The sequence below is a fragment of the Narcine bancroftii genome, chromosome 3 (genome assembly GCF_036971445.1).
Source record: "Narcine bancroftii isolate sNarBan1 chromosome 3, sNarBan1.hap1, whole genome shotgun sequence".
NCBI classification, from domain to species: Eukaryota; Metazoa; Chordata; class Chondrichthyes; order Torpediniformes; family Narcinidae; genus Narcine; species Narcine bancroftii.
In genome coordinates this window covers 108937956-108955291 of record NC_091471.1, presented here as the reverse complement: position 1 = coordinate 108955291, position 17336 = coordinate 108937956, and the positions used below count along the sequence as shown (strand labels likewise).

At 37.9% G+C, this 17336-nt stretch overlaps 1 protein-coding gene across 17 annotated transcripts in view; it reads right to left on the bottom strand.

The window, feature by feature from the left end:
* The window catches only part of atp8a1 (ATPase phospholipid transporting 8A1), a 313300-nt gene that overhangs the window by 201892 nt on the left and 94072 nt on the right, over window positions 1-17336 (bottom strand). For 16 of the 17 annotated variants that reach the window (XR_011353617.1, XR_011353618.1, XM_069924781.1 and 13 more), the window contains 3 exons: window positions 12575-12648; window positions 6749-6818; window positions 3314-3441 (listed from right to left, as the gene is read on the bottom strand). Coding sequence is in view for 15 of the 17 variants with exons in the window: in XM_069924781.1 (XP_069780882.1) it covers window positions 3314-3441; window positions 6749-6818; window positions 12575-12648 (272 nt within the window). In the remaining 2 variants the exon portion in view is untranslated. The remainder of the gene's footprint in view (window positions 1-3313; window positions 3442-6748; window positions 6819-12574; window positions 12649-17336) is intronic. The other variant, XM_069924782.1, reaches the window with a different exon arrangement.

Here is a 17336-nt window from a genome sequence, read left to right as displayed (position 1 = left end):
TGTAACTCATAGAAAGTATGGTGGTTCAACAATAATATTATTAATGCAGGAAAACCTGTCTTAATTGACAATTCTCCAACAATAGCATTAAAAATAATAAATCCAAGAACTGTGGACCAAAACAATATTCATTGTCTGCACATTGTGCTCACACAGCACACAAATTTTAATGTGTCCACCTAATAAAAATCCAGGTCAGTTAAATTTCAAGACATTTGATTTCAATTTGAAAAAAAGAACAATCAGAAACCAAGTCAAATTTACTGTCATTTGACTGTACAAGTACAACTGATGAAACAAAGTTCTCTGGTCATTGGTGCAAAACATGCAGACACATAATCAGTCATAAGACACACAAGACAAACAATATATATGTAGGACAAGTATATCATCTATACAAATAAATAAACAAGATTTTTTTTGTGCATGAGTCTCATATGGTAATAACTGCTTCAATTAGGTCACTATAGATTTAAAAAAACACTTGGAAAACAGTGAATAGAATGGGAGGTTGAGTGTTTACTTCAAAATGATGGTCAATTTTAGGAAAATTTCAGTGAATCCAAAATTGCTAATGTCAGTAACACTAGCCCAGTGGTTCTCAACCTTTTTCTTCCCACTCACATTCCACTTCAAGTAATCCCTAGGCCATCAGTGCTCTGTGATTAGTAAGGGATTGCTTAAGGTGGTATGTGAGTGGGAAGGGAAGGTTGAGAATCATCGCTCTAGACCCAATTGTTACTGAAATCTTTTGTTTGAGAAAAAGTATCATTGGTCCATTTCCTTTGGAGTTATGAAACCGTGCACATAATGAGTCAATTTTATACGGCTAAAACAGTAATTTTTCAGTTTTTCTTTCCACCCACAAACCACCTTAAGCATTCCCTTACTAATTTTGGAGCACCGATGGCATAGGAATTACTTAAAGTGGTACGTGAGTGGAAAGAAAAAGGTGGAGAACCACTGCCTTAGAAGTATTTAATAATAAATGGTCAGTTCTCTCAGTTGGAAATAAGTGTGGGTGCAGACTAATTATTAAAAATATACATGGAAGGGCTTTCTACATTTGTCTCATAAAATGTTGCATAATAGACATAATTGATACTGATCAGAAATATAACAAAACTAAAGGAGCAGCAACAACTTGAAAAGAAAATTGATAATGGAACAGCTGTATTTTTTTGAACCAAGAGAAGACAGGATTCCCATTTATAGGGAACTTTTTGAAACCAACTTTACAGATAACTTTAAATTATCATCACTGCTTCATCTAAGAAACCAGACAGTTTATCCACATAAAACACCACCTTATTGACTATTGTGCCATGAATTTTAAAAAAAAATATCCATCAACAAGGATTTCAATTTAAGGCCGTCTCTCTTTCCAACATGATCCCCAACCCCACAAGCATTGTACTGAAGTATTTTATGTCAAACTGAACTATGTGCTCAAATATCTCAAAATGACATGTGGCAATAATCTGACATGGCTGATAATTAAGCATACATAACCATGTTTACAAATGACACTATTAGAAAAATTGCAAACAAATAATCTGACATGGCTGATAATTAAGCATACATAACCATGTTTACAAATGACACTATTAGAAAAATTGCAAACAAATAATCTGACATGGCTGATAATTAAGCATACATAACCGTGTTTACAAATGACACTATTAGAAAAATTGCAAACAAAATGGATAATATAATTCTGGAAAAAACACGTGAAATTAGTGTGAAGTGATCTAGGTCAGATTAAAGAATGAGACAAACTAAATACATTTTAATGGCTGCAGGATTCGTAAGAGTGAGGTGTTTGCACACTCAGTCCTTTCAGATTAAGTTAATAAACTGGTCACGCACCATCCAAAGGAAGTAAAGGGTACCCAACGTTTCGGGGCTGAACACTTTATTCCTATACGTTGACTTAGGGGCCAGGCCCAAAACGTTGATTACTCTTTACTTTCTATGGATGCCGCTTGACCTGCTCAGTTTCTCTAGCACATTTGCGTATCGCCCTATAGATTTTCTTGTTTAACTCAGATTAAGTTTATAAAAGCAAGGAGGATCTTGGGTTTTTAAAGCATATGAAAGCAAAAGAAAAACAAAGCAATAAATCTTTATAAAACACTTGCTTGGCTTCATTTAGAGTACCATATTCAGTTCACCATTCTTAAGAAAGGGTGCTAATGTTTAGGAGAGGGTTCAGATGAGATTTATAATAATTACACTAGCGATGAAGAACTTCAGTGATACAAAGAGTGCGGGAAGAAGAGTCCGTAAAACACGTCATAAGGAGAAATTTAAAGATTCAACATCATGAAGAGCAAATCAGAAAAAGAAATTGTGTCCAGTTGAGGACAGTTAGCAATGAAGCACACATGTTCATAATAATTCCCAAAAGACCAGAGAACTGAGGATATGATTTTTTTTACATTTCAGCATGTTATGATCAAGTTATAATATTTAAGTGAATCTCCTATTCTCTTTTAAAAATGAAAATTAGTAGCATTAGGCAAGAGCAAGGAGGCAGGAATAATTGGATAGCTCATTCTAAGATCTCTGATGGTATATAATTGCATGAACATGAAATGGAAAAATGCTACCTAAAATTGATTGATGTGAATCAATGCCTTGGTAGTGAATGCCTCTCTTCAGAAGCCAATTCACTTCATATGGCCTTGGGTTATTTGCCTGGATGAAAGGAGGAAATTTCCTTGCAATATTAATTGCAAATGACTCATTGGGTCCTGGCAAGTCAGGAGCAACAGTTAAAAATAATGGTGAAGTACAACCTTAACTCTAAATACCTGCTCAAAGAAGGGCAACACACTGGATCCTCAAGTGTAACAAATCTTTAAATGCACTGAAATAATATCGCAGAATAGATTAAATATTTTACATGCAAAGATCCATCTAGCTTGAATGTTGAAGTTGCAGGAATAAAGAGGAGAAAAATTATGAAAAGAACAACTTTATTCACATTGAAAAGGATCCAAAACACAAATGACAGGAATCATTGGGCAGGGTTAATACTAACCCGTAAAATATTCCAAATGAGTAAGTGCAGCAGTGCAAAGTAAAAATGGTGATAAAGGGATGAAAATTAATGCTGAATTTCAGACAAGATTCAGGCATGATAATCATAGTTGATTACAATTGAGAATGATCAAACTTCATGGTCAAAACACACTTCCATTCCTTCCCCATGGTCCACGGACCAAATTTGAAACTCATGAAATTTCCCCAGTTTTTGAAAAAGAAATACATTTGTCACTGTTTTTTTTCCCCATTCCACCAACGTTACCTTTTTCCATCAAAACGAATGTTGCCAACAAAATCATAAAGGTGCCGGTTGGGACTCTCACATTCAAGTTTGCCCGAAAAGTTCATTAAATTTTCAATGTCTTTTATGTCTGCTGTCTCGGGTAGACCCTTGAGAGAAGAAGGAATGAGAAAAACAATCTATATTCAACAGATTAACTGTAAATAATTTGTTTACTTTAAAGGATCATTTTAGGCAAATTGGATACAATTTATTTAGGCATTCTTAAAATAAAACAGCAGCTGGAAATATTTACCTCTTTTTAGAAATTAGCCACCTCAACTGTTGATAGGATTCAGCAGTGTAGAATAAAAGTATAGAAGCTAATGTACAGTTGGGGGGCTTCGAAAGGAATCCAAGCTGTTTGGCCCTCAGCAAGTCCATGAATTCTATTCATACTATGGCAAAGGCAGAAGTCTGAAGGGAGTTGAAAATTAGAAGCTGGTATGACTACCCTTCCACTTGGCTGTAGAACTCACTGTTGAACCCAGCACCGATGATGTGTGAGCAGTGGGACCAAATGCACTTTGCAACTGGTTCCTCAGCCTCGCCCCAGAGCTTGTGGCAAACAAATGGCAATCCCATTCATTGATGCAGAATTTATTTTATTATAATGCATTATTACAAGAATTATTAATCTTAAAAGCCCCTTTTACACTTGTTTGCCACTAAGTTGGCCGTTCAGAGTCACAGGATAGGAATGGGGTTTTGGCTTTTCCCACCTGACCACTCCTATCTGGATCACTGAATCCTTTCACACTTGCAAGGAGCCATCCCCGGGGTTAGGACTGTTCTACCCTCTATCAGGGACTTCATGATGCATCGAGCAATGGTGGACCTGCCCTAGATCCTGATCAATTTATTATGATCTTAATTTGAACATAATTAATGATGTCTAATTATAACATAATTAAGCTTTATGTACAGCACAGTACAAGCCATTCAGCCCCTGTTGTTCTGCCGACCTATATAAACCTTTATAAGGGACCATGGGAAGGTGTTAGCAATAAATAGCAATGGCGGACAATTTTTAAACAGCGTGGGAAAGTTGTAGTACTGTAGTGCACAACTTGTATAGTATGGGAAAGTCAGTAGTTTTTTACCCCACGGTCTTTATAAATTGTGTGCTATAGTGCTGTTTAAAAATTGTCCACTTTTGCTATTTATTGCCTCTCTCTCTTTCCTGCTGTGACTTTCCAATAACAAAGTTTAAAGCTTCATTTTAATCTTTTTTCTTTCACGATCCTGCACTCATGCAAAAACTTGGGTCATTTCAATCCCACAAATCAATTGCCCGATTCACACTTGCATGATCGCAACATTGGCAAGGATTATACAAGGGGTCGAGGTCATCAGTCCCTGGGGTGAGATGACATTATCTGATGCTGGCATTGAGCTGATTTTGCTTTCACACTAGACACTTTAAAGGCCAATTGGCCGTTAATTCCTGGGAACACTTGGAAGTATGAAAGGGGCTAAAGTGTTCAAATAATGATTGAAATGTATTTGAATCAGTCTCAAGTGCTATCAATCACACATGACCTTCAGAGAACATCTACAGTACCCTCCATAATGAGCCAAAGTGGAGGGAATTTAAATTTGGTTGTTGATTTAAATCAAATGCTAACATAATTGCTAAACACCAGGTTCTTTGGGAGTCCATCTCAAATCAGTCACATTCTTTAGGAAGCTGAGAGATAAAACCCTATTCTTTAAAACTACAGAACAAGATAAAAGGCAGATTACAAAGCCCAAACCCACTAAAGGTGTCTTTAAGGCAGACTGATAGGTATCTGAATAGTCAGTGTATTAAAGGTTATGAGGATAAGGCAGGGAAGTGGGGCTGTCAAAGAATGGATCAGCTAATGACAGAATGGAGGAGTGGATGTGATGGGCTGAATTGCCGCCTTCTTCTCCTGTATCTTATGGCAAAAGAGGCTACGGACAAGTGCAAGTAGATGGAATTTCTGTGGTCTTGACAGTAGGCTTAGACATGGTGGACTAAATGCCCAGTTTCTGTGCTGTATGACTCTTTGGACAAGACATTCCATCAGAGATGATATTCACTGGCAAAAGCTAATTAAGCAAAAACACCCCACTTTGTTGGCAGGTTACAGCATGAGTATTGAAACTACTGACATTCATTAAAAATCTGTCCCGGGTAGATTCATGAACAAAATAAGTTAGAAATGAATGCAGTATAAGCCAGTGGTAATATGCTTCAAGGAGCAGAAGATGGAGCAGCCCTTTTCTTAATGCAGTGGCTAGCCTCAGATACCCGTGAAGTTGATTAATGAGAAGTGGAAGTACTCATCATCCATTCTCTCAGATTAGTCCCTTGATTAGTTTGCTGTCTAGTCTTGCTTCTATTATGTAACTGGTCATTTCTGACTATTTGATTGATCAATCATGAAATAATATTCATCCAAACAGATGGGGCTGCAAACAATTGCTTGCAAAAAATAAAACAGCATATATATCTGACTGGCTAATGCACGTTTTACAACCATAAATAAAATTCACAAAACTGCATTCAAAGTGCCAGAAGATGAAGGTGCTGCTGGAGCTACTGTTATGGCAGCATTGCTGCTGGTGTGGACCCAGGAGAGTGGAGACACAGCAGTGCTCTGAAGAGCTAAACTGCCAGGTTCTAACTCCAGCAGCTCTGTACAGACATTAAATGGCCTGTTAAAGGAGCAGTGTCATTGAACTAAAATCCTGCAACCATAGGTTTATGTCCAAGATGACAGCACCTGTGTTTGACGGTGACCACAAGGGGTTGCAGACTCTGGAGAGCACCAGACCAGCACAAAGCAACAGAAACAGGGAAAACACTCCCCATTGAGAAGACCAAGTGGACCAGTAATGGGCTCAGCTGCTGAAGGACAGGCTGCGGGGGATTTGCCATTGGGGGACCCCTATGGCTATGGGCTGCTGGAGACTGGCTCATGGGAACCAGGTATTGGAGCCGGGATTTGAGAGGGAGCTGAGGGCAAAAAGGGCCTCTGAGGGCCTTGGGTGCTGAAAGGTTTCTGACTGTGGATCTGGGTCTGAAGCTCAGGTTGCCGATGGATCAAAGAGGAGCCTGTGTGGTTCCCCTGGCTGCGGGAGCATTGAAGGCTAATCCAAGAACTATAAGTGACTCTGAAGGGACTCTCTTTTGCTTCTCTTTCTCTTGTACTGTAACAGGTGCTGGGCAACACCAACTGTGATGCTTTGTTTGCTTTATGACAGGCAGAAAGAAATTTCAAGTAATATTACATGTTCGCGACAATAAAGAATCTGGGAATGTAAAGTTTTGCTGATCCTTACAAGTATACCAAACACTATTAAACTAATGCACAAGATTAATATACTATTTATTGAATTAAAATTTGTATTAAACATACTGTAAATCAAAATGGATGGAAATCCTACCTGCCGGATTTTAAGATTTGTCTCTCCATCTAAATTAGAAGTTTCAATGTAACACATTGCCTGTGGTTCACTGATATGAAAGAGAATAAAATTTAAAACATAAACATGTCTACTTAGATTTCCAAAACCCAAACAACTTTTAATGACAAACTTAAATTCGAGCAGATGAATTACTTTGTGTTCACTAGTCATTAAAGCATTTTTTAAAATAAAAATACATCTTTAATTCTCACCAAACTCAAAGGTAACCATTATAAAATTTTGTATCCCAATTCATTTAGTTGTGGTGACATGAAAAAATAAAATACTTTTTAAACGTGTGAATGCAAGTATTTACAATGCATTAATTTATTTCTTTAAACTTTAATGTGCAACATTATGGATTTTTAAGAACCAAGTTATTCAACTGTTCTGATCTACTCAAATCCATCAGATTTTGACTCAGCTAGTCTATATCAGACATATATTTACAGAGGTGGGTGTACTTAACTGAGTAATTTCCAACTACCTAATTTAAGGATAATGTAAAAGTTAAATTTTGGATAAAATATTTATGCAAAACGTGAGTAATGGTTATACAAAAGGTTTGGTGAACACACTAAAGATGACAAAAAAAAATTGCACTGCAAATGCCAAAACATTTAGCACCTATTCCTTCAAACACATCTTGCAGATTTTACTCCTGATACTTAACAGTGAAAGGAAAAGAAACACATTTAATTTGATAAAAGCCCAATTGCTATTGAAGTACTAATTCCATGAATGTTCAGAAAGATGTGCCCTGGGAACATAAGCATTCTGCTATAAGGATATAGCTCATGCCTGTTAAAGTGTGCAAGAAAAGATTTATCAAGAGGCAGTGAGCAAGGGAAGCATTATCCAGAGGCAAAATAATATAGGTAAAACAATTAGAAACACATTTCATAAAGGCATTCATCAACACACCAGCAAGGCTACAGCAAAATTAACACACACATCACAAAATTGCACAACAAGCATCCGGACAATTATTTGGAACACAAAGTGCAGTTGCAATTTTATAATTAAATTTGCTTGAGCAACATGCAGTTTGTCACATAATAAAGTAAATCTAAATTTAAAGGCATGCAAAATGCAAGTCAGAATAGTACAGTGGGTCCTCCAGTAAGCTCGTAAACCCACCATGAAAAAGTTTTGAACAGGGCATTTTATGCAGTCAAATTTTTAATTTTTTTTTAGAATTACAGCATGGTTACAGTCCCTCCTGGCCCAAGGACCCATGCTGCCCAAATACACCAATTAATCCACAAACATCATACATTTTGTTTCACATAAAAATGTGTCAATCACAAGTCATCTGAAAATCTTTGTTTTGATTTTATGTAAAAACGGTGGAACATTCTATTCAAAGGCACAATGTTAACATTGTTTATTTGCATATGGGCACTCTTTGCATCATTATTCTTCAACCCATTCATTACCTATTCTGTAAATGGCTTTCTGGACATTTACAAAACTATAATCCAAAAATGGCTATTTGCATCTTTAGTGTTAAAAACTCAACTGCCATTAGGCATAATGAAAAAAACTGAACAATTCAGCTTGAAATAGAGAACAAAGCACAACATGTGGCATTTTTTGTTAATATTCAAGTTCATACAACTTCCTCACCTACTGCTTCTGCATCAATGAAGGGGGGAAAAAAATGAAGGGAAAATAGATTGCGCCTTTTGAAGCAAATTAAAATTACTTCATACCGGCTTGAAATTTTCTATCACAAATGTGGTGCTCTGTAGAATTATGGAACAAAACATATCAGTGCCAGCATGCAATGTGGCCAAAGCCAGCTGCTTTCTAGCAGGATGGACAATAGAGTTGAATTTCTTTTTGGTGTTTTATACAGGATGTGGCCTTCAGGCAAACTTTCACAGCATCCCTTCAGTGAGTAATGAACTAACATTGGATAAAGGAGGGGTTTGATAGTGTTTGATATTTTTTATTAAAATCCCCATAGTTTGTCATTAATCAAATTTTATTCATGAATCTGATGCAGAATGTTGATCAAGGTACATTTGAGAACTATCAAATTACTTTTTTGGTGCTACTTTTGAGGACCCACTGCTGTTGTATTACATTCCCCAAATTAAATCTGACCTTGACGATAGAATGACGAGGTCAGCTGGGAGATGCTCCCCATTGGTCACCTTCACAATTTCCCCCACTGCCACCTATATTAATCCCAGCAGATAGAGGGTTAGGGCACACACACACGCGCAAACACACACACGCACACAATGCAGAGGGATAAGGTAATGATGGAAAATGTAGAGAAAAAGGTAAAAAGCAAAATTGATTGGTTATACAGAAAATTAAAGAAAACAATCAAAATTTATTTGCAATATATTTTTCCAAAATCCATTTCATTCATGTCAGATGCAATCATTTGATTTCAAACATTAATCAGGTTACAAAAATAATGTGTGCAACATTTCTCCCAAGATATGAATACTTCAATAGAAAGATAATTCTCCTACAAATCTGGGCATGCAGAAATCTTTTCCCCATTTAGCTTTTATTTGTAAAGTACAATGCCTTGACAGAACCACCTCATCCTAAAGGGTCAGAAACATCTTCAATTTCAAACCGTTATCAAGAAAAAATATTTTTGTTATATTCTAATATAAAAATTGACAAAGCTTAATAATAGTAAGTTCCACAACATGATATACTTTTGTAAATTTAGGAGGTTAAAATAAAAAATATTTAACATTACTTCATATTACTGTACAAGTGGATGTCATTCACTCCCACCCCACCCTCATCTCCCAGCAATTAGACGTTGGTCAACACCCCACTCCCCCCCAGAAGTGACTCCAGTTCTCGAGCCTCGGGCAGCGCCCACCAAAGTTCTGAGGCTGTGCTAGGCCCAAGCTCGTGAGCCAACCTCAAGGTTCACACATGCCCATCGTTATTGAATGAAGATCTACCGGGACCAATGCCTGAAGAGGGCGCACAAAATCAGTGAACCGGTGCGGACTTGAAAGGCCAACATGGCCTGTTTCCGCTCCGTAAATGGTTATATGGTTATATGGTTACTGTATTAAGTTGCATCTACACAATTATGATTTTCATTTAAACTGCAATATAACAAAACCATTTTTTGCCTACAATTTAAAACAGTACAGCAATTAAAAGGAAAGATTGCGCATTGTGTAAGACTGGAACTTAAATACTGCTAAAATAAAATGCACATTAATATCCATGTACACTTTTTGAATGAAAATCTGGATATTTTCAGCAAAATTGCTGTTGCCTTTTGACTTGAGCAGAAAATGGATTTTGTAAAAGAAAACATTTGAAAAGTTTCAAAGAAATTGTCTCCAAGAAAATGGCTCTGCAAAAGAAAAGTCCATATTGCATTTTGTCAGATATCAATTTGAGTAAATTTTAAAATTAGTGCTTAAATGGACATTGAAATTAATATTTTGAAAGTTAATGCCCATAAAATTTGGGCATTTCTGACTGTAAATATAACTACATCTTCTGTAAATTCCTTTGATGGTAACAGCAAGTCTTCAGTCTGAAATCATGCCAATAAAATGAGTATGGTGCAATAAAAACAAAATTTGAAAAATTACCTACACTTCCAAAAACAATCAAGCCCTATAAATAAATGAAACATGACTAGTAATCTCTAATTTTGAGCTATAACAATCTACCCATGCATTGTTTTATTTTCCCTAATTTACAAGCTCAAAAATCAGGGAAATGAGTCTGCTGAGTTGAAATGACTGCCTGTAGCTATGACTGTAAAGTTGACAAACCCACGGGGATTCACAGGTTGGGAGAAGCAGATCATCTGGGAGCTCAGAGTTTGTATGATTTTTGCAGTGGTGCTGGCAGAGTCAATTGGAGGCATTGCTTATGGGCCTGCAAGAAAGTCTTGTTTGCAGGATTGATTTCACTGTGAGAGACACAATCAGTCAATAACATTGCCAATAATCCATCAGGAAAATATGTCAGAGACAATCTTCTTTGCATTGGCCTGATAGTTCTCAAAGAATCTCAGGTGTGCACTGTAAACCATTCTCCTGCTTTCCTGGCCACAACCACACGGCTTCTTCTGCATGGGTCCTAATAATAATACATTTACTCTGAGATCTTGCTACTTTATTTGTATGGATTCGCTCATCCATTTAGTTCCTTTAAAGATCTAGTATTGGCACGAAATTGCTATTTCATATTTCCTACAAAAATTGTGATAGTCATTTGGGTCATTGAGCCTATACCAGCTCCCAGAGCAATTCAATCATTCCTCTGCCCCACTTTATGTGTTGTTAAGACATACAGCATAGGAACAGGAGCTTCCAGCCCATGAGCCTGTGTCCCTGCTAAAGACACCAATTTACCTAAACCCCATTCTTTTTTTGAAGGATGAGAGGAAACTAGAGCACCTGGAGAAAACCCACACAGTCACAGGGAGAATGTACAAACTCCTTACAGAGACCACAGGATTTGAACCCTTATCCCTGGTGCTGTAGTAGCGCTTCAATAACGTCTACGCTAACTCTGTTCCCCAAGTCTCTCAATCCATTAACTCCATCCTGATCCTCTTACCCCCATATTTACGCTAGTGGTAATTTACAGAAGCCAATTAATTTACCCAACAGAATATTTCTGGAATGTGACTGTAAACTGGAGGACTGTGCAGAATCTCACGCAGTCAAAGGGAGAAAAAATAAACAAAGCACAAACAGCACTGGATATCAGGGATGAACCCAAGTCATTGCAGCTGTAAGACAGCTGCACTACCTGTCACCCCACTATGTCACCAATTAAAACACTCTTCATTCTCTTCTGAAAATTCTTTTCATGTTCTTATCCTATTCTTGAGAATTATTTGCCTCCCACTTCCACTTCCTTTTGAAATATACATTCCAGCTAATAAGAATGCACTATAAAAATTATTTCAGTTTCATTTCTATATCATTTTCAAATTATCTTAACTGGTTTCTGCCCTTTTCCTTTCTCTCTCTCCCCACCAAAACAATCATCATTAGAAACAGTATATATGTGTGCAATAGTTGAATTTTGTGGACTAATTTTTAGTGTAAAATTTAAGGAGTCGACTATTACACACATAGAGAAGTGCCTAAATCGTTTAAGGCGTCAGGAGCTTGGACGGGCGGGCGGGTGGCCAGGACCAAACAGGTGGCAAGTCTGCATTCGGAGCACCGTGAGCTCTGATGGGCAAGTGGGCGGCCAGGACTGGGTGGCAAGTCTGCGTTTGGGGCACTGGATGCCCTGGTGGGTGGGCAGCAGGGGCCAATGCAAGAGTCCGCAGTCGAGGTATCGGGATCTCTGGAGGGAAGGCAGCTGAAGCCAAAAATGGGGGGGGGGGGGGGGGGGGTTGACCTTTACATGTGACATATGGAAAATACTAGATTTTGGGGCCAAAAATGGGGGGGGGGGGGGCGGGAGAACTTTTATATGGCATTGACTATAACATGTATATACGGTACTCTCATCCAGAACTTTTCAAGATCATGTCAAATATCCCCTTTGCTTTCTCCACAGGGACCATGAAGAACAATTCAGCTTTTCTAATCTTTCAACATTACCATAGGCTCTCAACTCTGTACAATTCTGGTAAAATTTTGAGATTTCTAAGGTCTTGACATCCTTCAGAAAGTACGGTCATAATTGGCCAAACCCATTGCTCATGATACAAGATAAATGCATAGTCCAGTTCTATTGTGCAAGAATTCCATTTTCTTGGAGTAGTACTGGGATGGTGCAAGAGGTAGAGGGGCCATCCTCTATTCAAGAATCAGCAGTCATCTCTACCTTGATGATAGTAGTACAGTATCAGCAGGTATGTATTCTGTGCAATTTATTTTAACTATATCGCCAACCTCTATCTGCAAGAAAGAAACTATTAAATGGTTAACACAAAATTTTGAATGCTGCAAACTGTGATTGAGGTCTTTGATTTGACATTAATTCATAATCCGTCTATTGGACTCCATTCAAAAGATTTCAGGTTTCAGATGTGTTAACAGAGGAGATCTGAAATATTCTGAAGCACAGAGCACAAATTTTGGAACCAGAAATCCAAGAGAATTTTTCAGGTTAAAATTAAATTTAAATAAAATAAATTTAAATAATGTTTTGACATTAACATTTGGTGGCATGGCTATTTTATTAAAAATCCTTATCCTATTTAGTGCAATCAGCTACTTCAAACATTCTTAGTGCAATTCTGGGTCCTTTTTGCATTCAACAAACATGGCTAGTCTAGCCATTCAATTTTCTTGTCAAATTGCATTTATTATCAGTTGATGTCACAGAATCAATATTTTATTGGACTTACAAGGCTGCAAGTAAGGCTTCTTAAACAGATAAGCAAAATCTTTGAAAGAGGGTCGGGGCCAAATGTGGCATTCATTACAAAGTTTATACTTGTCTGGGCTGCTGCCAGCATGCCCACCCATCCACCACAGGATCTTTCCTAGAATTTTCACCTTCACTGATCATCTCCCTGACCACACTGACACTAACCCTAATTTCTTCCACTCTTTCCCAAACTTTGGGATCTTCTTTCCACATTTATCACCAACCCCAGTCCTCTCTGCACTACCCTCTTGTTTCCCTTCCCAACCTATAATATTCTGTCCAATTATTGTTGTCTCTACAGAATACAATTCCTGCCACAAACCCAATCCCCAAATGCACTTCCTCCATAGAATACTGCCAAGAAAAGATCTGTATATGCATTTTCTAGTATTTACCTTCAAAGTTCAAGGTTTAGGTTGGGAAACAAGCCATGAAAATGGTATTGGCAGCATGGCTACTGCCTTGGTAGCCAAGTAACATGAATGGTACAAGAAGGCTTGGCAGGAAACCAGTCTAACCAGGGTCTAAAGACACAAGCTTAGGAAGACCGAAAACCAGGTGGGAGCATATATGTGAAAGGCTTGCCAAGGAGGAATGAGAAGCTACAAGTCCTCAATATCTTTGGTTAGCACAAGGTAAAAGTCCCTGAAGATAACTGGTGGCCAAACTACCAGACCTCATTAGCCTCAGACACGGTCAGATAACCATTCCTTAGGACCAGAGATGATATGTACGCTGAATGGAATTTACTGTCCTTCTGAACAGACTGTCATTAACAGCACATGAATAGAATACCACGATTTGTATGTCTATTTATAGTGCAGCAAATCAGTCTGCCATAGGCAAGGCATGGGAAGGCCTGATGTTTTCAATTAGAAAATGTTACACTAAATTTATAATACAATAAAACCCCACCATTCAATACCGATGGGGATTGGTAGATGTGGATAAATAAATTTTCCAGTTGCTTGAGTTGTGTGTTGCATGGATTGATGAACTAACAGCAAGTTGCGCCAATTGAAAACCCATATTTTTTTACCTATTTATTCTCTGCGATTGTTTTTGGCTGATTGCTTGAATTCTAGATTACAGGGGTTTTACTGTATATAGGAATATGTTGGAAATTTTGTACAACTATAACTTATTTTGCAGCTAATGGGTATATTGGCTTGTGTAGGTTTTAATTATTTCTAAATATCATGGATTGTAATCTGACACAAAGGAACAATTATACCATTGGGTATGAGTTTAGGCATACATGATCCATTGGGATTATCCGTAACAGGAGTAAATATGGGAGAGATGTTGAGGTTATTTTGTAATGAGGAGTTTGTTGTGCAATTTAAAACATGAGGTTAGCCGGGTTTGTTCCTTTATGGAAGTTTAATATTGTCTGTTGTATATGAAAACTTCAGCCAAATTTATAGGACTTCTAATGCACTGTAACACCAGACATTGCTGCTGAATGAGTGTGAAAATCTTTAATAAAAGTAAATTCTGCTCACAATTCTATTTTTATTACCTGGCTTAGTCAACAGTGCACAAAGCACCAATGAACAATATAGCGAAATTCTGCTTTTATATTACAAAAAATCCAAGCTTAAAAACGTAGGATTGGATACTTTTCTTTTATAAGAACCTGTAGATTTTAATCAAAGACTAACATATGGAATTGAGGATGTGTATTCTTAAATATCATTGTTCATTAATTAGGATTTAATTAAATTTTGTGCCACTTACATCATTAAGGCCAACCATAAGGGTGTTTTTGAGGCAGAAAATTTAGATCTATAGCATTGATAAGCATCCAATAAAATTAAAGAACTAACTCCTCAAATATGAATTTATTTATTCTTTGCATTTCAAAATGTTTTACCAGACTTTCTGGGTGTCAAACGTCTACATTAATTCATACTAATTTGCTAGATGGAATAATGATTTTAACTTGTACTTTTCTGGTCACTTTTTATTTAATAATTTGAAGACACCGAGGATCTTACTGGGATTGAAGAGTCAGATTCAGACTGCAATAGTTCTGTAGGGTGGATTAGAGGAAAAATGCTTACTTGGATGAGGTTGCCAAGAATTATGACCAGAAGGGCACTAGAACCAGAAGGAGGGGAGGGGAGGAGGTGGGATAAGGCAAGGGAGTTCCTTGTGAAGCATGGATGCAATGGGTTGAATGGCCACGTTAACCTCTCCAGTCCGTGTCTCATTCAAGGGGAATCCCCTTTGTCCGCTTTAGGTTAAGCACTTAGCAGGACAGGGTGCTGGACAAGGGGGCTTCCATCAATATGGTGAGCAGCCAGACTCATGGAGAGCACTGGGCAGAGGAAGAGCAGCAGCAGCCTGGGCAGGAAAGGTGGACATGGGCAGTGTGGAAGGGGAGGCCGGGGCAGGGCCGGCTCTGTCACCGCTGGCACATTGACACAGGGCTGATCTTCGCCGCTGTGTGCAGGCATAGAGAGGGACCCTCAGCCCTCTAGCGATGAACCACGACCCCCTCCAGTCCTCAGCAGGTCAGCCCCGGGAGGAAGGGGAGGGGAGCGGGGTGCGTCAAGCTCCTTGCCCTGTCCTGCACACGTGCAGTGTCTGAGTATCAGTGTGCGGTGTCTGAACAGCAGGGACCACTGGTTCTGGTCAAAACTAAGGGGGCATATGGAGAGCAAGGGGTACATTGGCTGGGTCCAGGGCTGCACTAACTGGGACCAGGTTCCAGGGCTGCACTGGCCAGGTCCAGGGTACAGGGCTGCCTTGTGGGCCCCATGTAAAGTTTCAGGCAAATCAATCCCTTTGCCACCCTTAACCAAAGAGTCCCCATATGCCAATGCTTAAAATGGAAACTATGTCTGGTGACATGGTTGGTGTGTGGCGGTATTTTAATCCTTTTTTTTTTAATATAAACGAGGAGTGCCCATTACCTAGATATGCCACTGCAGACAACATCCTTTCCTTGGTGAAGGATCTTTTATTGCAACTGCAGGACTATGGGGAGAGGGAATGATTACTCCTGCATTGAGATCAAGACTTGATTGTCCACCTATATCCCACAATTCTATGAGCACATAGCCACCAAAATACTGTTGAAACACTGCATATGGAGAATGAGCATTAAAACTTTCAACGTCAAGTCACGTACTTTATTACAACTTTAACAGCAACACATATTACTTTGGAATAAAATCTGAAATGCAACCCTAAGATATGTAATTTGATTACTTGAGAACATTTTAGAACTCCCCTCAGAACATACCATTAAAATCATGACCCACTGAATTGAAATCATGACCCACTGAATTGAAATCATGACCCACTGAATTGAAATCATGACCCACTGAATTGTGCTGTCTCATAACAGATTTAACATAAGGTTGAGCAAAAAGACATTAATAAAGCTGGAGTTTTGCATAGTGATGCTACACAAGGATGTAATTCTATCAAACATGCCAAACAGCAAATTCTCTTATTCAAAAGAGGATAGTCTATGGCATTTATGCACAGCATAACAAATCATTAAGTTAATGAAATATACTTTGCCATTAATGAATGTATTTTATTGCAGATAACATCCAATACTCCAGGTAACATTAAATCCAGTTATGTTCATGAAAATCTATTCCAGGGATTTGTTCAAAGTCTAGTGAAGAGTATGAATAAGGAATCAAAGCCACTCTTATTTTTAAAAGATTTCAAAGATGATCAAATCTTTCACTTGGACATTTAGGACAATAGAATCTGAGGTTTTATTAAAGAAATAACTATACATTAATTAAATATACATGAAATACCTCATACATCTCTTGTCTAGAATGCTAAGTATTTATTTAAATACATTATCAATGCTGCCAAATCCAAATTCTTGCCTGTAATATTGCAATAATTATTTGAATTATGTTGTTTACTATAGACACATTATTTGCATCAAATATTAATCGAATAATAGTTGGTATGCCAACACCAGCATAATAGCATACTTCATACTTTACTAACCAAAAAGAACAATTTATCATGAAACTCCAGGCTTTATGAGGAACCTAGTCTTCCTTACCTATGTAAAAATAAGAAGGCTGAGAGTCCCTTTGAAGACTTTCTACCATTCAATAAAATCATCGTTGATCTGCTTTTAGCCTGAACTTTACCTTCCTGCCTGTTCCCCATAACCCTTGACTTGACTATAGTACAGAAATCTATCCACGTCAGCTTAGAGAACTCA